The 21,941-nt window shown below is 39.7% G+C and overlaps 1 protein-coding gene across 3 annotated transcripts in view; it reads right to left on the bottom strand.

Moving 5' to 3' along the window:
• The window catches only part of FRY (FRY microtubule binding protein), a 320,853-nt gene that overhangs the window by 35,969 nt on the left and 262,943 nt on the right, over positions 1-21,941 (bottom strand). For all 3 annotated transcript variants that reach the window (XM_084635515.1, XM_084635516.1, XM_084635517.1), the window contains exons 47-53: positions 20,602-20,742; positions 19,735-19,914; positions 14,557-14,718; positions 13,997-14,071; positions 12,705-12,875; positions 4,360-4,560; positions 20-181 (exon numbers count right to left, since the gene is read on the bottom strand). In XM_084635515.1, coding sequence (XP_084491641.1) covers positions 20-181; positions 4,360-4,560; positions 12,705-12,875; positions 13,997-14,071; positions 14,557-14,718; positions 19,735-19,914; positions 20,602-20,742 — 1,092 coding nt within the window. The remainder of the gene's footprint in view (positions 1-19; positions 182-4,359; positions 4,561-12,704; positions 12,876-13,996; positions 14,072-14,556; positions 14,719-19,734; positions 19,915-20,601; positions 20,743-21,941) is intronic.

The following is a 21,941-nucleotide window of genomic DNA, read 5'->3' as shown; positions in this document are numbered from 1 at the left end:
GTTCTCAAATCTCCTTCACCTTAGATCCCTCAGACACCTGGTGATTACTCATGTTGGGCAAAGACACTTCAAAGCTAGATGTTCTTGTATTAAAATGATGCGGGTCAGCTGAGGTTGTATCACATGATGTAGAAAGAGAGTCCGTGTGAATTGTATCCTCAGAGGGGGAAAGAGTCATAATCTGTTAAAAAGAATAATAATAAATAATAATAGAACCAGTTGTGAAGCTCCTCTATCACATGCCTTTTTATTATACCAAGGTGACAGCCCTGCTACAGTTAAGGTTAAGACCAGGTTTCTGGTTAAAGCTTGACTCTAAGTGCTCTAAAATCTACATGGTCACTCAGAATGCAAACTGAAATTTGGTGTGCCTCATGGGAGCATGGGGTTTTGTTAATGGACCAAACTTGGGGCCATTTGACCAAAGGATTTCAGGATACAGCTTCTGGAAAAAAAACAGCATTGCTAAGAGTTGAGAGATTCTGCTAACCTTTTTTTGCTCACAGACAGAGATCAAACCAAGGCTCAGATCATCCCACAAAGGTGTCCAATACTCAAGGGTTATCCCAACAGAATGCGTAGCACTTTGGGGTGAACTCAAATTAAAAGGTTATTTCAAAAAGATTTTTTAGCTCCTGTTTAGAGCATTGCAAACCTTGCACACTGATATGCTAAAGAAATTACACAGAGCACGTGGGGAAAGAGGATTTAACAGGATTGTTAACCTTTAAAGTTCCTGGGCAGTGCACGGGGATAAGCAATAGTCCTTGGACTCTAAGCCAGCCAGCCACTGTCAGATCAAGTCCCACCTTGGGCAGAAATTTGGAAAAGTATGGATGGGTGCTGTCAGATTTTTCTTTTTAATTTGAGGGGAATATAATTCATATGTTTTGTATTCATCTTCATATGTATTCATATTTTCATAAAAAGGAGATATGTGAATGTTTGCTTGCATTTCATGGGGTAGAGGAATGGGTGGGGGAAATAGGAGTGAGAGGGGGTTAGGACTGCATTGAGGGGAGGAGGATAAATGGGGATGGGTAGTAAGGGGGAAGAAGGGTTGGGGGGCTCTGGTGAGGGAGAGGGACACACTGGGGTGAGTGGCAAGAGGGCTGGGGGTCTGTCCACCCCACATTCTCCCCTTCTGTGTATGAGCCAGGATCTGGGGTATCTGAGTCCCTCTTCCTCTCTGTCCCCACCCCGTGTGATCTGTGATCTGGAGAAGCCCTGCCACTCTGGGTGGGGTGCTTAGAACAGGCATACTTGGAGCATGCAGTAGGGACATAGTGCTGAGGCCGGGGTGAGGAGCTGAGAACGTGTATGCTTGCTGACACATATCAGAAATGCTCCAACCCTTGGGAAGAAGGAAGGGAATGCTCACTGACTGGAATGGAGCAGTTCACAGGTCTCAGAGCTATTGTTTCAGGCTGTATGCCTACCCCTGGGGTATTCTCTTTCAGCTGAAAACATCTCCTTGAGATGAATGGGCCACTTTGAAGTCTGAAAGGGAGGGGCAAGACGATTAGGGGTGTAAGAGTAGGTGGGAATAGGGCAGAGTTGTTTTGGTCAGGGAGGATATTAGGCATAAGGTATAAATGGGAATTGGTGGCAGGGGAGAGAAGAGTGGTTGGGGGGCTCAGGTAAGAGGGAGGGGTGAAAATTAGGGGATGTGGGAGGGGAGAAGATGGGAAGGGTTGGAGAACATGAGGGGTAGCAGAGGAAATTGGCTTAATTAGATGGGAACAGGAGAGGGCATCTGGAAATGTTGCAGGGATTGGTGGGGGCAGGGGTTGAGAAGGAGAGACACACCAGTATTCTCTCACATGCTTAAAGTTACTGTAACAACCATGTAATAAAACTCTCAAGGTTTTGGGACACAGACCATGGATGAGATTTGCCTCACTGGCTCTGTTAGCAGCTACGCATTTCAAAGCATGACCATTATCCCCACTCCACTATAACAAAATATATGGGGGATGAGGGAAGGAGCACAGAGGAATCACACAGCAACTGTATATCCTAGTAGAAAGACCTCTAGGCTGGGCCTATTCCTGGCTCTGCCACTGGCCTGCTGGGTGACCTTGTGCAAGTCACTTCATCACTCTGTGCCTCAGTTTCCTCTGTGTAAAATGTGGACAATGATGTAAAGTTCTTTCAGATCTATTGATGAAAAGCTCTATACAGAAGCACTTTTTTTGATTATTACCTAGCCACAGTAGCCTTTCAGCTGCAAACCTAGGTGAGAACTACAACCGTCTAAATGACCACTAACTTCTACCAACAAACATTTCTCTTTCTGTTTAAAAAACTAGGAAATTAAATGGCAAAAAACTGTTAACACAGAGGCTTGGTCTACACTGAAAACTTACATCAGCATAGCTACATCTCTCAGGGGTATGAAAAATCCACACCCTTCAGCGATGTAATTAAGCTGACCTAACCCCTGGAGTATACAGCATTAGGTTGATGGAAGAGTTCTTCTGTTGATCTAGCTACTGCTTCTTGGGGAGGTATATTAACTTTAGCAATGGAAGAATTCTGTCATGACTCAGGTTCATGGGAGCAGTCCCGCTCCAACACTCCTCCTGGCAGCCTGCTGACAACTGCTTCCCTAGGATCCATGAAGCCCAGCCCCAGCTTGAGGTTCCATCCCTGAGGGCCCATTGGTGGAGTCCCAGAGCTGCTGATTAGCCTGCTGGTCCTACTTAAAGCAGGAAAAGAAAGCTATCTGAACAACTGGGTCCACCCTGCCCTGGACTATGAGTCTTGTGCTTCTTGCTCCTGCTCCCCCAGCTCGATTTCCTGGCATCCTGACCTCGCTTGACTCCTAGCATCTGATTCATGGTTCTGATCTCCAGTTTGTCTCCTTCTGATCTCCTTATATCCTGACCTTACTGACTCTTGTCTCATGAGTGTGGACTCTGGCACTGATCACTAGTCTGGCAGCCCAAGACCCGGCTGTGACAAACCCCTTCCATTGCTGCACTGAGTGTCTACACTGAAGTGCTGTAGTGATGCAGCTGCAGTGTTGTAGCTGTGCCACCGTAGTGTTGAAATGTAGATACACCCAAAGTTAAGGCTGTTGGTGACAGCTTGTGCCCTTCCAAAACCCTGAGTTAAGCAAAACTCATACTTCTGAAAACCAAGGAATACAGGGTTCAGGTAAACATCAACACAACTGTAACTCTTCCTCTTTGAGCGATGCCCAATACACCCATAATGCACACGTTCGCACTCTGTCTTTTCAGTGTAATGGACAGGCGCTACTTGCACTTGCCCTACATTTAAGCACTAAGCCGGCTCCCCCAACGGAATATCACACTTGTAAAATGTAACAACTTCATATCCTTTTACAAACCCTTTACACTTGCACACTTGATACCATCTCAACCTATACCCCTATTATTAAATCCACAGACTGCTCTCTGATCCGACCTCACTACTGACAATACCTATCTCAAGAAGATCCCTGTGCCCTGCTGCTGACACAACATACACAACTCTATACTGAAATGATGCAGACTGAACCTCAAGATACATGTGCACTTCTTTCCTTTGATAACACACTTGGGTGGGGAGGGAGGACTCAGACCTAGATATCCTCATATCACAGTCAGAGATTTTCTAAGCTACTCCAGTTTACTCCTCCACCATTCAATACAGCTACACTTAACACAGTGAATGCAGATGGAATGCATGCAGATCATTCCCAGTGACTATTGCCAGCTCCAGGTCCTGGCGGTGGTGACGGGGAAGGGGAGGGCAGAGTTAAGGTTGTTTTGGTGTTTACATTATCTCTGTATTTCCTGGTTTTCCAGAAGTTTGAGTTTTGCTGTACTTGACATTCTGGAAGGGCATGAGCTACACCAGGCAACTTTATCTCTGCATTAACAAAGTTTTTTGCCATTTCATATATGAATGCAATGCACACACTGTGCTAATGCTACCTTCCCAAGGCTGTTGATTAGCTTGTTTCAGCTTGTATACTTTTCATTTTATAATCTTTCAATTTTTTATTCATATTTAAACATCCCAAAGGTGAATTTTTCAAAATTGGATGCCTGCTACATTTTATAAACATTATACATCTGAAGGATTTAACATTGGCCATTTAAGCAAAACTAATAGCTTGCTGAATAAAGTGCTACTTATCAGATCTGACACTTCCTGTGTTTAGTACTTTCATCAACATTCTTTTCCATTTTCAGTTAAAGGACAAGTGAGCCATTAGAAAGCACTCAGTTACATGACATTTGGCATCCCAGTTGATCAGTTTGCATTTAGGCAACAGGACATTAAAAGATCACTTTATTAAAAAAAATCTATCTATTCTTAACAAAAGGTAAATTAACTACTTACTAGGTCTGAATGTTCCAATATTTGGCTTGTTGTTAGGTCCTCCTCCTCTGATGACTCATCGGAGTCCTCATGGTTCCTTTTATTTAGGCTGGGTGTACTTCCTGAAAGCTGGCTTTCCTCCAGAAGCTGCATATCGCATTTGTCCAGACTATCTAAAGAACGTCTGCGCACTCCCCAGTTGAAATTGTCCATACTTTCACCCTGAAAACATATGCAGGCTCAACTTGTTTCCTATGATATTATATACAATTATTCTCAAAATTACTAATAATTTGTTCTAATCTAGCAGAAGAATGTTTTTGATATAAAAATATAGTACTGATCTTATATGATCACAATTTTGTTAAGCAATAAAGTAACCAGAAACTACTGAAACTTTCTAAGCCTCCACCTGGACATAAGAGTAATAAAGATGGAAATAAAAGTTACATTAATATTCATTATTTTGAATACTAAGTGTTTTTCATGCTTTGCTGCTTAAAAATTTGCTTTTATAATTCCATGAGCACATATATGCATATCTCAATGTCAATGAAACAGTGACAGGTTAAATAAAAATTTTAAAGCAACTTGAAAAGATCCCCCCTCTACCCCCCCCCAGTGTTACTGTAAAACATTAGACTCAATCATACAAGACATGTTCATAGTAATATTTCAATAGCAAATCACATGTTAAATATTTTAGATTCTCTGTACTACGTACATAACCACAGTAATGAAATGCAAAGTTAAGGCAGATTTGAATGCAGCTCTAATTTTGCATGCACAATGCAATGGCGAAAGCAGCACAGCTTTTTAACTTTTATTCTAGGCTTCTGATTGATTTTTCTTTATAAACTGGACATTTTTTCCCCCAGAAGTAAGCTGACTAGTATGGACCAATATTTCACTTTTTAAAAGGGACAAAGTCAACTTAAAAATCAAATTTGTATCTGAATATTTTCTTCCTATTTAAGGTTCTGAGTCTATGCACGCTTATGCAAATATGAGTTAAAGCACAATGGGTAAGTATTTGCAGGATTAAGACAATAGTGGCAAACACTACCTAAGATTGTTATAAATGAATAAAGTTACTGAAAAAAGTATTTCACACTATTTTTCCCATTTCTTTACTTTTGCATTTGACAGTACTTTGTGTGTAGTCTGTTTCACTAATTCCCTTCTATGGGCAAGTTAAGGCCAAGTCCTTGCAGATATTTAAGCATATGCATAATTTTACTCATATGAGTAGGCCTACTGAGGTCAAAGGGGCTCTGCACAGGGCCAAGTGTCATCCAATTTGGATCCAATTTCAGGTTCGGGGTCTTAATCATTTTCCCTCTTGCTAAAAAGACTCTTATAAAGACATCAACATAAGAAAAAAAGCTATTACAGGAAAAAGGATTAAAGGGGGGAAAAAGTAAGTACAAAACCTACTTTTAAAATGGTGCTCTACAAGAAACCAGAATTTTTAAAAATGAATCAGCTTCAAGTTAACAATTATCCTTTAAACATGAAATAATTAAATATATATTTTTTAAATTTGGCAAAAAAATCTTTGTCTTAAAATCATAAACAGGAAGAAAAAATATATATTACACATGAAGTATATTATATTTTTATAGAGTCCCACACCCATCCAGAATATACTCCTGAGTAATATAATAAATTTTCATAGGTGAAAAAGGCCCAGTTCAGCATGCACCTAACTTTGGGCATATGAGCAATGCCATTGATTTTCACAGGACTTCTCACATAATTAAAATTAGACATTTGCTTAATACCTTGCTAAATCAGGGCCAAAGGCATAAGCAGCAATGAATTAAGTATAAGTTTATTTTAAAATAAGTCACTGAATTTGTGCAAAGATATATAAGCATTTTGAATCACTGCCTTTTAGTGTAAAGAACATTGGCATATAGATATTCAGAGAAAAAGCTCTGGATAACAATGATAAGCTAACCTCTCATGAACAAAGATGGAGCAAAACTTAAAACAGATGCAGAAAAGAGAAAATACCTCTAGAAATATATGCTAGTCTAGCCCAGCCCACTGAAACATTTGGTAGATTTAAGGGATATACTACAATCAACAGCAAAATGACAATGAATCCATTATGAAGCCATACATAGCAGAATATTGTGTCTTTCATATTGTAGAAGTGGGAACACATAATAGGTTGGTCGTTGGAAAAGAACAGAAATTATGTCCAACATTTAAGGAAACTTGTCTCCTTGAATTGTAAAAAATATTTTATAATTTCAAACTATTTATTTGTGTTAAAAATTATTTTTTTCCCCAACATGAAAGCTACAGGACAACTGCACCAGTTGCTCTTCTTCCACAAGGTATCCGGTAACAAGAAATAGACCAATGTCATGCCCTTATCTTTATGATGCCAACTGCCACTGAAATATCCAGCAGTTTTACGTTGCAGCTGGTGCCACAGAAACGAGGCACTAATTTATTTCCACTGCTGCTCCTCTTTGGAATCTCTCAAAGAAGAAAAGATGAAAAGAAGAAAAGAAAAACAAAATGGATGAGAGATAAAAAGAAGGGCAATATATAGTAAATGTAATCAGGAAAAACAGGGTGAGAGAAAATGGGACAAATCAAAGAAAGGAAAACAAATTATGAAGATGAAGACACTAAAAATGAGGAGAGAGTACAAGAGAGGAGGCTTGCAGGAGATGTGAGGTACACATCAAAAATATGTGGGGCCTGATCTTTCCAATGGTAATACAGATTTCACACTGAATTCCATGACAGACTGGAGCGCGTAGACAGATTACTATTTTTGCACCAAAAAATAATTTTGTTATCACAATTAACGAGGAGGAAAGATGGTCTTAAGCGGCTATTAACTTCTCTTTTGCTGCACGTAGAAATTATCATCTGCTTTCCATAAAGCTACTTGTTACAAACACAGATCAGTTCATGTGATCATTGTGACTCCTGAACAATGGCCAGATAGGACAGCATACTCTACCACTTAGCATCATACAGTAGGGGGACAGGGGTTGAACACATTGTGTGTCCATCCTAAACACTACCACAAACCAGACTGAAACTGGGACCGCTGTGGTTAGGGGAAAAAAATAAAATAAAAAGCAATTCTACCAGGCAGACCAGAATATATCCTCAATCAAGCTAGAAGGAATTGTGCTAAGCTTGTTGCAGACAAGAGCTTCCCTGGCAGTGTTGGCAAAACATGATTCCATTAACTTTGCACATAAATAGCAATGTATATAGATACAGTGTTGTCCATGTAGATTAAATATGTTTTAGTAATTTAAGGTTAACACAGTATTTCCATATGCTTGTGTCCATATGCTTGTGTCTGTTTCCCAAATGGTGGGGAAGGTTCTAGTGGGTTGCAGATCTAGTGTAAAGGGGAGACACTAGGAGGCACAAGGGGGTTGGAGAGCGAGCCTACGCCATACTTATTCTGTAGTGGCGGCTTGACCCAGCTCCTGCTCTGGATGTTTGACCTGGCACATGGGGACACAGTGCCATTCATTCAAATTTGGCCTGGCTGCCTCTCTGTCATGATAGGGGTCCAGCCAGGCCAAACCAGAGAGATGCTGTGATCCCATGCATTAGGTCACAACACCCAGAATGGGGAGCCAGGCCCAATCCTGTGAGACAGGAACTGCTGCTGTAGGATGAATGAGGCTCTCTCCCTCTCCAAATAATATTTTCTATGATCTCTTAATAGCTTTCAGTGTCATTTCAATTTTCTACAGAAAGTTAAAGGTTTAAAACTTAGGCCCCAACTCTGCAAACCACATATGTGCATCCTTAACTTTACTCACATTAGTCCCATTGACTTCACTGGAACTACTCATGATTAAATGTAAGCACACATATGTTTTCAGGATCAGAGCCATAAATAGTCAGTAAAACTCTGGGGAGCTGTGGACTACTGAAAACTTTTCTATAAAGAGGTCACATGTACCTGTTTTCGCAGCATGCTAAGAAGAACCAATGTACCTATTAATTTCAACATGGAAGTTAAGAGTCAAGTCATCAGTAGTTTAATGCTACAAAAGCAAAAAACTTTTCTACATTTTAACAAGATAAACGTGACAGATTAACTAAACATATTTCCTGTTTTTTAGTGTCTGTGTACTACTTGTGTGCACAGTTATTGAAAAAGAAAAAGAGTCCAACTTTGCAACTCAAATTAGAAATGAGGGGATTTAATCTAGAATCCCCATTTTTAAAATCACATATTCTTTGATACTGTCAAGCCACACATATTTGAAGTTAAGCCCCAAATAGTTGAATTACTTTCAACTCAATTTTTCTAGAGCCCTAAAAATATTTCTAGGGCAAAGCAGCAGGTGAAACACCACTTACACACACACACACACACACACACACACACACACTGAAAGAGAAAAAAACCTACAGTGTTATTCTATAATACAAATTTGCAACAATGCACACCATCTACTTGCACATCTGAATTCAAATAGCATTATCTTACCTGAAGTTCCTGGATAGCAGATATAATAGATAGAAAAACAAATAAAAATCTATTTAAAATTACTGTATTAAAAATACCATATACTTAAACATTTGCCCTACAGTAATAAATAACGCTATCAGAAAAACTTTAGCTCTGTAATGCTACCGTTAAGTAAAAAATAAAAATCAAATCAAATACTATGTTATTGGTTTTTAAATCTTTATTAAATACCAAACAATCATATCTTGTGATCTGTGCATAATGCACCCAGCACTGACCGATTTATAATATAATCTTTCCCAAATAGCTGTCTCCATTTGTGCTAGTCTGAGCTTTCCAACACTGTTTTATTCATGTTTATGAACACCAAATTTAGATTAGGTGTAAATGGGTAAAGTTCCAATGAAGTCACTATAGTTCTCACCTCTTATGCAAGGCCTGAATTTGGCCCTTTATTTGTATTTGTTTAAAACACTGAATTGCACAATGATGTGAGGGTTCAATTACAGGAAATATATTATTGGGTTGCCTAATAATGTTGCTATAGTTAAAAATAAATATATTTTCCCATTATAATTCCCTCTTTTCAGGCTTTCAAAGTTGAAAGTAATAACTCCAGTCTTGCTTAAATCTTGATATACAAGTTCCAGATGTGGAGCAGTTTATCAAATAGTGAAGGGTTTTTTTACATCTGTATTTTTAATTTTACTTTATGTAAAAATAGAGATGTTGGATACTTGATCCACAAGTACCATAAGACTGATTTTCTTTTTAAGGTTTAGGAGCAAGTTTTGTCATTAGTAGTTCAATACTGGGATGGTCAAAACATATGGAAAACCACAGTAGAATCCTTTCCAGGATGAACTAAACACCCTATTAAGTTTTCCTACTTTTGTATCTGACTTTGTAATTGCTACATGTTTGGTATGGTCACTGGTTCAAGGGAAGCTGCTCATGTGATTCCAGGGATGATATGGCATTTATTCAATAACATGGACTAATCTCTTGTAGAGAGTTGGGAATGTTTATATTATCATTAATTAATTATTAATTATTATTAGTAGTATTATGAGCTGTAAAATGTTTGCCAAAATTTAACAATGCATAATCTGCTGAGTTTATGTTACATCCATCCCCCTCACCCTTCTATCCATATATTGACTAATTTAGGCCTCAATCCTAAAGATAGGCACATACTTAAATCTTTGCAGGATTGGGGATTAAGACTATCAACTCTTTGGGGCAGGGACTTCACAGCACCTTGCACAATGAGGCGCCAACCTGGTTCTGGATCTGTAAGCATTACTTTAGCAGTGCTACTAATAGCAATAATAACAATTTTCTAATTGGTTTGCTGGTTTGTCTATATTTCTAATCTTTGCTCTCTGGCTCAATGCTGAAGTTTTTTTCTCCATCTGATTTTAACTGCTGAAGGGAAACAAGCAGCAATTCTCAAATCTCAGTCTGTGGGTGGAATCCTGCTTTCATGATTCTCATGCCAATTTATCATCTGATAATTGATCAAATTATAATAAAATTATCTTGCATTGTAATATTTTGAATACATTTTTAAAGACGTGTTTGTAATGACTGCAGCCAGTGGTTTTTTTTTTCCACAAAGTTATTTGGCATAAATATTTTGTCCTTTATCATTATCTTTAACAGCTTTTGAACTCTATTGTAACAATCACAGACAAAAATTAATCTTGTAGATCTAGTCAGAACTAATTTAAAATTTTTCGTGCAAGCTATTTAGCTTAGCCATGAATGGACCTTGCAGATGGTTTTGTTTTCCCACTCAATGGGAACTAAATTAACATTTGACTCTTTCTATCTTCCAGAGATCAGCATGGATGGATTGTTAAATTCTTGACTAATGATGCTAGGACTTCATTTCAGATAGTTAAGAAAGAGCTGCTTTTATTTGTCAGATAGCTACAGCCAGTGAGACATTAGTGCTTTCCTCCAAGAGGTCAAAGAGGGAAGTGCCATATCATACGGGTGCTTCTTTCCCCTAACATTCTACCTAATGAGGTCTGAAATTGAAATAACTGCATTTTAGAGAAAATGATTATGTAGGAAAATGCCTGTCATGAATGACAACAGTAAGGGTGAGTGAAGCCTGGTAGGGACAGTGACCCTATAATTTCAAGAACTGAGACGTAAAATGCTATTGGAAAAGATATCTTCTGCACGGACAGCACTAGAGATAATGGCAGAATTGGCTGGGGGCCTGGAATTTTTATTTTAAAAAGCTGTAAGTGAATTTTGTGCTTACGAAAGTGAGGGCTAACAGTATTGGCTTAAGAAGCCATATTACAGGCTGGCACTGTGAAAGCTTTCTCATACTACTCTGCCAATGCACCTCAATCCTTGCATGCCACCACTTTTGCATTTCCAGTTATGGGCCACTTTTGAGCAGAGGCTGCCAATCACATTAAATTGTGTGTGTGTGTGTGTGTGTGTGTGGGAGGGTTGTGTGGAGGTGCAGTGCCATTTAGGTTTGGCCTGGCCATCCCTGAGCGGCACTGTGACCCCGTGCACCAGGTTGCAACATTCAGAGTGGGGAGACAGGCTCAGCACTGTGGGACGGGAAATACCACTGGTGGGATGAATGAGGGGTGTGTTCATTGTCCAACCACCCCTGGGGCCTCCTCTACTTATCTGGCTAAGGAAAGTGTAAGTTGGTTTTGCACCCTTGGTTTCATGATTTCTGTGAGTCCAACTGAATGCATGAACCCACACTAACGCTACTTCTGCTCCATCCCTTCATTCTCTCTTCTATCTCTCAATTAAAAAATGTAATCACAAGCATTATGACACCTGAGTTCACAATGGAGAAGTATGACTGCTGCTTGTAATACGGCTTGAAATGTGCAAGCAAGGGTGCTTGTCAGCTCTGCTGCACACACTTTTGTCTCGAGGCTATTAATGTTGAATCCGGGTCTCCACAGCGGTAGCAAGATGTGCTACCAGCTGAACTGTCAGGCTGGCCAAAGATCTTCATTTTAAATACTTGGAAATAGTTGACCAATAGTTTCTGAATTTTTAAATGGTAGCAACATTGTTAGACATGTACAATATTGGGTATGAATTTCTTGTCCCTTCCCATTCAAGTGGAAAGGATTATTCCCAGTTGGCACAAGTTTGCTCAAGGGTTAAATGGTTTAAAAAAACTAAAACAAAATAAAGAATAGAACAACCTTATCCCTCAACTGTATAATGTATATTTGATTGAAGTTCCCCCGAAGCATTTGTAATTAAAGGTGAACTGACAGGCTTTACCTGCCAAGTCCTGATCTCAAGCCTCAGGGTTCTGTTTTGCTCCTGCAAGAGCCATGAAATCATTGACGCCCAAGGCAGAGCAGAAACTGCATCCTTTTAAGTGCTCAAATGTTAGTGATTTCATCAACTGTTGCAGGAGTAACAGAACCCTGAGGGCTTGAATTCAGGTTTTGGCAAGTTATTGATGAAAGAACTGATTTTAAACTTTTTTGTTTTGTAATGTAATTTCTTAAAAGCTGCAGATATATTTTGTTAACAATTTGGGATCTTCAACAACTTGTGTTTCAAAGCTTTTAATTTCACTTTAAAGTTACAGAAACCTGATATTTGTGTTGCCATTAGGACTGCAGCTTTGCCTTTCAGTAGTAATTTTGCAGTGTGTATTAAAGTGGGTTCAGACAGGAAGGGTGTGGTAGCTTGCCAATGTTAAGCTACTGTGACAACACTGTGAACATTATAAATACGTTTATTGAAAATCAAATCTAGAGTCATATAGTTACATTTTTATGTTATAAAGAGTGAATTACTTAGTAATAAGAAGTGTTAAACTGTGTTTTAGCCAGAGATAAAACTTAAGCAAAGCCATTTCATAGAGAATATACTGTACCTCCCCATCTTCCAGTTCAACATCTAGGAAATCGAAGTCCCTAAAGACTCTGAACTGTTGTTCACTGTTTGAATCGTCCATGTTCTCTTGTTCCCTTGTTCCGTCTTCTGAAGACACCAAGCTTGTCTGGTGCTCAATCAGATCCAAATCACCACATGAAGAAAAAATTACCTACAATTCAAAAGATTTCTCTTTTGAGAAACTTTCCCCTTTGGTTGCTTGTTAGTAAAAGCTCAATTGGTTATTCAGAAGACTGTATTTCCAGTACACACCTAATTCCTTTAGCTGGTATTTTTAGAACACGCTCTTTTACTATTTATGTTGGACAGGTGCCTTGAGATTAAATCTTGTACAAAGACACAACTTCATGCTGCAGGAACATGTCCAAGAATGTAACAGCTACCTCCTAATGGCTGCAGACTGATGTTGCCTAAGTGTTTAGATACATTTATGGGAATGAAATTCAAAGAGCTCACTGCTGAAAGGACTGTCAAGGGGATGAGTTAATACTTTCACCAGAAAACCTCTAGTTAAACATGCTTAAGCATGTGGCAAGATTAGGAAACATAACACAGACTAATTTGTGCAGCGGTAGCTTTTCCTTTCCCACTGAACAATGTCTGCAGTTTAGATCAGAACAATTCATTCTGTGGGTTCCTGTTTTGTTCAAACTGAGAACACGTTCACAACATTATAGCAAGAGTGGCATAGTACTAATGTATCACAAAGTCCTCAAGATTTTTATATTGCTTTTAAAATGTTTAAGCATTATTTTAAAGAAAATAAATACAAATTTTTATCTTTGAAATTGAAAAAAATCCCTCGATCAACCAAGAAAACTGGAATAGTCCACTATACATTCCACTGCATGAGACAATACTCATTTCCTTAAAGAGTAATGTTAGGATCATTATCTCATGGGATGATAAGGGTGCTAATCTTCACTGCTTTTTCTGTAATTGAATCTAGAAAGGAGCGAGACTGCCAGCACTGGAGACGAAAATATTCTATCCAGAGAACAGGTAAAGCTTGGACAGTGACAGTGCGAGCAATCCAACAACGCTCCACCGAACTGCTTCATAGCCTGTTCTGGAAGCACAGCCTCGAAAAGTGAGAGGGCCGTTTGTGCTGAGAAATGCAACATGTGCCAGATTGTGCTAACGACGATGATGGTTTTGTGACATGGAATAAATTAAAACACCTCTGAAATTCAGGGAGATGAAGTTCGTGATATTTAAAATTAAAGATACAAAAATAACAAAAGACGAAACAGACAACGCAGCAAGACTCACTGAAGGGTTTTTGCTCAGCCCCACATCTTGGCCACACAGAGTAAGGACGTGTACCAGCTTTTCCTTTGTCCTTTTCTAGAAAAAACATTTTTAATTTTAGCATCATTCTTTATCCATTCTGTTGGAAACTAGAGGGATATGTTATTAGGAAAAACTATGATCAGAGACTCACTGGTTTGATGTTAAAGGAATTATTTTAGAGCAAGTATACATACAGGGAAATAGATAAAAGCAGTAGCTAATACTTTTTCCGTACTTAAAAAAATTTAAAAACTGGTCTATTCATGCCATTAGGCCCTAAACTAGTAAAGCACTAAAACACGTGTATAACTTCACTGGGACTACTCAAGATCTTGAAATAAAGCACATGCATAAGTTTTTACATTACACCCAATCTCCAATATGCTAAACAACAGCAATAAATAAATTTTGTATGTTTTTACTTTAGCTGGCAGCTAACAAAATCCAATAGTGCAAAACAATGTCACATTCAGGAGCAATGCACAGGCATATTTTAATGAATAGGGGGCTCCATTATAGGAACTTAGTGGGAATTCTACCTGAGAATACTGAGGTCTTTTCCAGCTCACAGGAACGAGGACATTGGAATTAGAACCTGAGGAGGTTGAGGAAGTGCTTCGAGTGACAGCCATTGCCCGGGGTTTACCATCTCGGCCAGCAGAACTCTGTAGCTCATCATATCGTCTCCCAATAACTGGAGTCTGAAATAACATAGAGAATAAAGCCGTATTATGTCGAATAATGTTAATGAGCTTATATAGGCACCTGTTAGCTCACTTGTAGATGAATGTCACTCTGAAGACAGGTATGCCCAAAATTTTACCTATTTTTTGTTTTTCTGTTTATGAGCCTCATGTAAATCTTTACATGTATATTTTCCACCATATATTCTTCACAGCTTCTCTACCCCCAACAATGCCAGCACCTCAATATTCAGGAGCAGCTTACAGTAATAAATGAGTTTACCGAACGGGCAATGGAGAAAAGCAAATTTTGTTAAATAAACTTATTTCAGCTGCAGATTTCTCACAGGCTGTTGTTACAGAGGTTTTTCTGCAGGGTGCTGAGCACTCTGGCTCCGATCCAGCAGAACACTTATGCACATACTGAAATGTTTTGCTGGATCAGGCCAGAGTGCTCAGAGAGCCAAGGACAGTAAGAGTGAGAAAACCTTTATGGAAAAATACTAAAAGTACATCCTTTTGTGGTAGTGTTTCCTTTATAAACCCTGTTTCTCAGTAGCTGTTGTAAGAATAAGTCTCCAATCCTGCATACACACACGTGATTAACTTTAATCAGGTGAGTAGTCCCATAAAGTTAAGTATGTACATAGTGTTTGCATGGTCAAAATGTCTCCTGTCAAAAGACTCCAATCTGAAACTAGATAATATGGTTTTACTTAGGTAACATATTTTTGTACATTTTTAAAAAGAAGAGTTTATTATAATTTGTATTTAAATTAATCAAGTCAACAGCTATGTTATAAAGATGTGAAATGTAACATACACAGACATATATATATATATATATACACATATAACATGGATATATATAACATGGGATTCCAAAGGAAAAACTCTTAAAACCTGGGGAAAATAACGACATATATATATATGTCGTTATTTTCCCCAGGTTTTAAGAGTTTTTCCTTTGGAATCCCATGTTCGGAAAAAATACGTTGAAACCAAAACCAAAAAGAGAGGTTGCTCTCCCTGTGCAGTAACTGTAGTTCTTCGAGATAGTGTGTCCCTATGGGTGCTCAGCTTCAGGCGTGAGTCGAGCCCATGAGCCTTTGATGGGAGATTTTCATTAGTAGTGTCTGTTCAGCCCGCTCATTCACTGTTGATATCCTTGTGCCCTGCATTGACACTATATCAGGCTGCGCGGGCAACCCACCCTTAGTTCCTTCTCCACTGCCAAGTCTCAAATGGAAACTCCAAAGCATAGGGGAAAGAGGGCTGGTAGCGGAGCACCTATAGGGGGACACATCCTGAAGAACTACAGATACTGCACAGGGTGAGTAACTTTCTCTTTCTTCTTCGAGTAGTGTCCCTAGGGGTGCTCCACTTCAGGTGACTCCCAAGCAGTATCCCATCAGGGAGCTTCGGAGTCAAGTCCATTACTGAGGAAAGAACTGCATTGCCAATTGCGGCTTCAGATCTGGAGGCACTGACTAAAGCACAGTGTCTGGAGAAGAAACGTACCAAAGACTGTGTAGTAACTGACAAGCCGTTGGGGGGTGGGGGAGGGGGAGAGAGAAGAGTGCTGGTAGCAAGCTATAATACACTCCAAAATCCATTTTAATAACCTTTGGGTATAAACTGCAGAGCCTTTTGACCTGTCTGCAAATGAAATGTACAATCTAAGGAATGATTTAGTCCTACATAGATAGAAGGATAATGCCCTTCTGACATCTAGAGTATGGAGTACAGTCTCCACGTTGGACTTGTGCAGTTTCAGAAAAAAAACTGTCACGTAAGTGATCTGATTCAGATGAAATTCAGAAGACATTTTAGGAAGAAACCTGGAACGTGGCCATAAGGAAACCTTATCCTTGTAGAAAACTGTGAAAGGAGGTTCTGCCATTAAAGCCCCAATCTCTTCAACTCTGTGGGCTGAGGTAATAGTTACTAGGAAGGCTGTTTCCATAGACAAATTTGATAAGCAGCAGATCACTACCCATTCAAAGGAAGGCTTCCTGAGACCTTTAAGAATCAGATTAAAGTCCCAAACAGGGGTAGGGCTTTTCAGCAGTGGAAAGAAATTTCCCAGGCCTTTCGTGAACCTTACGTTTGCAGGGTGAGAAAACAGGGAGAACTTTTCAATAATGGTATAAAAAGCTGTTAGAGCTGCCCGATGAATTTTGGGAGAACTAAGTGACAGCCCTGTTTTCTTGAACTGAAAAAGGTATTCCACAACAAGCAGAAGTGGGCCAGATTGCTGGACAGTGTCCTGGAGTTCACACCAGTGACTAAATTTTCTCCACTTCTGAAGTATTTCTAGTAGAATCTTTCCTGCTGTTTAATAATATATACTGTACTTCTGCAGAACAGGATGACTCTAGCCCCACGAACCATCGAGGAGCCACGCCTTGAGGCAGAGAAGGCTCAGACTGGGATGCAGCAGTCAACTGGGATAGGAATGGAGGAGTGATTGGGAGATGTATTGGTGGACAGAGAGCTAGGTGGAACAGGTAAGGAAACCATGCTTGCCTCGACCATGTTGTGGCTATTAGAATGGCTCTGATCCCATCCTGTATGATTTTGTTCACCACTCTGAGGATCAAAAGCATCTGGGGAAAAGCATAAAACAGCTTCCCCATTCCAAGGGAATAGGAAGGTGTTCCCAGGGAATAGAAACCTAACCTTCCCCTTGAACAAAATATGTGACATTTTTTATTCCTAGTTGTTGCAAAATGGGCCACTTCTGGTAATCCTCAAATCTGAAAAATGCTGACCAGAACTTGGGGATTCAGCTCCCATTTGTAGTCTTGGGGAAAATACCTGCTGAGAGCATCAGCCGTGACATTTTGTCTGACCGGAAAATACATTGCAAAATTCCCATGTGATGTTTTATGTACCAGTTCCATAACCTTATTGCTTCAGCACAGAGGGAAGGGGAATCTCCCTCCTCCATGCTGACTGATACAGAACACACAGGCCACGTTGTCCATCATGACCCTCATGGATCTGTGCCTGATGAGAGGCAGAAAATGAAGCCACCCATTTCTGACCGCTGTGAGCTCCAGCAGTTTGATATTGAGGGAGGTTTCCTGGGGTGATCATTTCCCCTGTACTGTGAGAGCATCCATGGTTATGGTTACCGTTGGTGTTGGTTGCAGAAAAGGAACCCCTGCCCCTACATTGTGATTTCACCAGTCTAGGGAATGCTTTACCTGCTGGAGAAGTGACACCTGCTTGTCTAGGATGTGTTTGTTTGGTGAGTAAACTGATGAGCCATCCCTAGGCACAGATGATCCATACCTGCTGATGCGGGGGCGGAGGGGCACAACCGCAGAACAGCTTGAGTTACGACCCCCTGGCAAGGAGCAGCTCCTCCATGCTGCTCCCAGCTGTTCCTTTGCTCCTGCCTCTCTCTGCCTGGCACAGTTCATCGGCTCAGCTGCTCCGCAGGGAGGGGGCCCAGCCCACCATATGACTGAGCAATCTGGGGGGGCACATGCCCCCAACGTGTTGCCCCTACTGCTAGAAATAGCAAAGATGTAACCTCATATGTTCGGACACAAAGGTACAAGCTGCCACGTAATCGAGGAAATGAAGAAAGTTTCTGACTCAAGTCTGAGGGCTCTTTTGAATAGTTCTGACAAGCTTTGATAATGTTACAAACTTGCCCATGGGAAGGAAGGCCTTGGCTACTAAAGAGCCAGGGATGGCCCTATAAATTGTATGATCTGAATGGGGGTCAGTGTGGATTTTTTCACATTCATCTATAGGCCCAAATCTAAGAACAGGGAAAGTGTTTTTGCATGGCAGATGACACCTCATGGCATGACTGATCCTTGGAGCAGTCGGTCATTGAGGTATGGGAATACTGTGATCATCTGATGATGCAAGTAAGCAACCACCAACAGACCCTTTGAAAACACTCTTGGATCCGAGGAGAGGCCAAACAGGAGCACCCGACACTGAAAATTATCCTGGCCTACGAAAAAATGCAGGAACCTTCTGAGGGACCGGTGTACTGTTATATAGAAGTATGTGTCTTAAAGGTCCACGGCTGAAACCAATCCATTGATTTTAGAGAAGGAATTATAGCTGCCAGAGTCACCATTCTGAACTTCTGAGACTTTATGAATTTGTTTAGGCGTCTGAGATCTAAGATTGGTCTCCACCCCCTGTTTTTCTATGGTCTGAGGAAATACCTCAGAGAGAAAGCTCTCCCCCTGTGCTGAGCAGGAACCGGTTCAACTGCTCCTAACCAAAGAAGGGAATTTAATTCCTGTCTTAACAGGGAGTCATAAGAGGGGGTCTCTATAGATGGATGGGGAAGGGGAACAAGGAGGTGGGAGGGCAGTAAAATGGATTGTATAGCCCAATGTTATCACTTCTGTCACGCTGTCTGGAGTGGCTCATGACCGAGAGTGCCAATCTCATGGTAGACTGTCAAAAGCAGGGCAGACACCCCAAACTGGTGGTATATTCTATAATTAGATTTCACCAAGCCAGGAACAAATGTGAACTCCTAGATCACTGTAAGAGTCTTACCTTGGAGTCACAGACAGTTCCATTGGGCACTCCAGTCTATCTTGCCACCCAAGCAAGCTGGACTTAGTGATACATATCACTTACACAAACAATCACAAAATATTCAGGTTGCTCTCAGTCCCAAGAAATCAGTCACTCAGGCTGAGGTGCTTGAAAAGGAACGGAGGGTGGTTCGGCCATGCAGCCTAATATAGCCTTGGTGTGAGGCACAAGAATATCAATGGCGCATATGTGGGCTGAAGAGATGCTACTAATGAAAATCTCCTATCAAAGGTGTTCATGCACCTTAAGTGAAGCACCCAGAGGCACACTACTCAAAGAAGAACATGGTCTTCCCATATAGGTCATTAAGTTTAACTCTGGATCTAAAACAATGTTTTTAAGATGATGTCTTGAAATTTTCCCTGCTTCCCAATTCTTCAACTTTCATAAAGAACTAAGATGGAAATTAAGGTCTGAACTAGTAGATTTTCCCTGTGATATATATAGTACCTCAGAAATATCGAAATGAAACTCCAAAGTTTTCCCTGGCAGTTCCTTTGAAGCACTGTTCCATACTCGATGTATTTCCATTTTCGAAAGATCACTGTGTTGGTAGGAAGGTAAAACCAGGCTGGCAGAGCGAGAAACTACCAACTTCAAGATGTTCAAGGCTTCTCTCCAGTGAATGCTCTAGAAGTAGATATTGTTTTTGTCAAAACAATTTGAAAGAAGAATTTACATCAATTAACAATACCTTTACAGCCACATTATTAACCACGAATCTTAACAACTACTAAAAGTGATGACACACAATTAAAGTAAGTTAAATACTGAAATCATTCATAGATTTTGGAATTCAGTACAAAATTGAGTTATAGAAATAGTGCTAGTAGAATAAAGGTGTTTTTTTTAAAGGATTGGACATTTTTGTAAATAACAACTGCAGTTAAACGAGAAGGATAAAATTACAAGGACTATCATCAACCCTCATACTTCAGAGTATGAATTAATTACCAGCTAGGTCAGGAAGAGATTTCTGCCATGGTATCATGGTACAGTTTTGCATTTACTTGCAATTAGGTACATTATTATTTATCATTGGTTAGGCACAGACAAGGTGCTTGCACTGCAAAAGACAAAATGAGAACTCCTTGACCTGAAGTATTTTATTCTAATTAAAGATTTTATAGTGGGTTATGAAAGTTTTACATCTTACTTTGGCACACGTGGTATTGGCTGCAGCAGAGACAGAGGGAGAATATTGACTAGGTATTGTGTGTCAGTATGGTAATTCCTAAGTTCATATATGAAAGTTTAATATTTCACAGTAACTACTGTTCAATTCATATTTTAATACAAGGAAGATACAATATTTACCTGCACATATTTTTCAATTGTCTTTAACACTTCCATGTTAAACTGTTTAACAGGAATACCTGACAAGTCCATATAACTAAGAAGACTGTAGATCATCTGCAAGAGGGACTGTTGCATGCTGGGAAGCCCCTTTTCTAGTAGCTATGAAAAAACAAGTGAAAATAACTGGATTTTGAAAGGTTGTTTCTCAAAGAAAACAGCACCAATATCAGTCAGGTACAGACAGCATTTCCCTAGCTGAAAAACAATAATTTTAGAATGTCTTGTTACAATAATTAGTAATGATGTTACTAACAAGACAAACTACAAAAGGTAAATTATGGAGTCTGGAGCTAATTAACTATGTTCTGATAATGAAACATAAAACTTCTTGTCTGCCCAGTACTCCTATTCTAAGCTATCCAGAAAGCCCGTACAAGGACAGAATAAGCTGGCAGCTGAAATTCAGAACTTAATTGAGAGAGACATCCAATAAAGAATAACCAAATATCTTTTAATTTTTTCCTTGGCTGGAATTCTGAGGAAAAGGTTGAGGAGACACAGGCCGAAAGAAATAGACCACCATTATTCAGACAGCAAATTATATTTACCCAATAAATTTCACTACCAATGCCCTCCAGCGATAGCTTCCATGGAAACACATATTCACTGGATAGGAAGATGGAATGCCTGGTCTCTCTCATGGTAGAAATTAATATAGAGATGAGCCTAAACGAAAACCCTAGCTTTAAATATTCCCAAATTCTGGAATGTTTGGATCTGCATCCAGGAGTACAAGATCTTGATTTTGCAAACATGATTATGCTTAACCTGGCGTATGTGAGTAGTTCCACTGGCTTCAAAGATTACAGCCTTAAGGATTTGTGTGTCACATGAATAACACATTTCTGATCTGATAATTTTCTGTTAGTGGCTTCTCTCTTCATTCGTTGCTAACAGGTAATACCTCCTGCATGTGAAAGGTGGTCTAATGTTGTTGGAGGCCCTAGGACTAAGCCCCACCTTTCAGCTCTGGCTGCCAGAAGAGATCTCCCAAAGCTGCAGAAATACTCCAGCAGTCAATTATTAGCATTAAGACAACAATCTGATATGATATGTAAATAAACTTAAGATCATTATATGTCCAAGTCTCCTTTTAGAGAAAAATTTCAAATTTTATTCCAGTCATTTCCCAGACTAGTAGGTTGGGTTCAATGAGGAGAAAAGCTCCTAGCAGAAAGAAAATAAGCAGGTAAGAAATTTTTCATTCTGTAGCACAGCTTCTCTCCTCATTCACCAATAATGGGAAGTAGTAAACAATAAATCACAAAAGTGGGGGGAAAGAAGCAGAGTTTTAATTA

Source organism: Lepidochelys olivacea (assembly GCF_965140295.1).
Source record: "Lepidochelys olivacea isolate rLepOli2 genome assembly, chromosome: 1".
NCBI lineage: Eukaryota > Metazoa > Chordata > Testudines > Cheloniidae > Lepidochelys > Lepidochelys olivacea.
The sequence above is the reverse complement of the archived record's forward strand: the minus strand, read 5'-3'. Positions and strand labels throughout refer to the sequence as shown.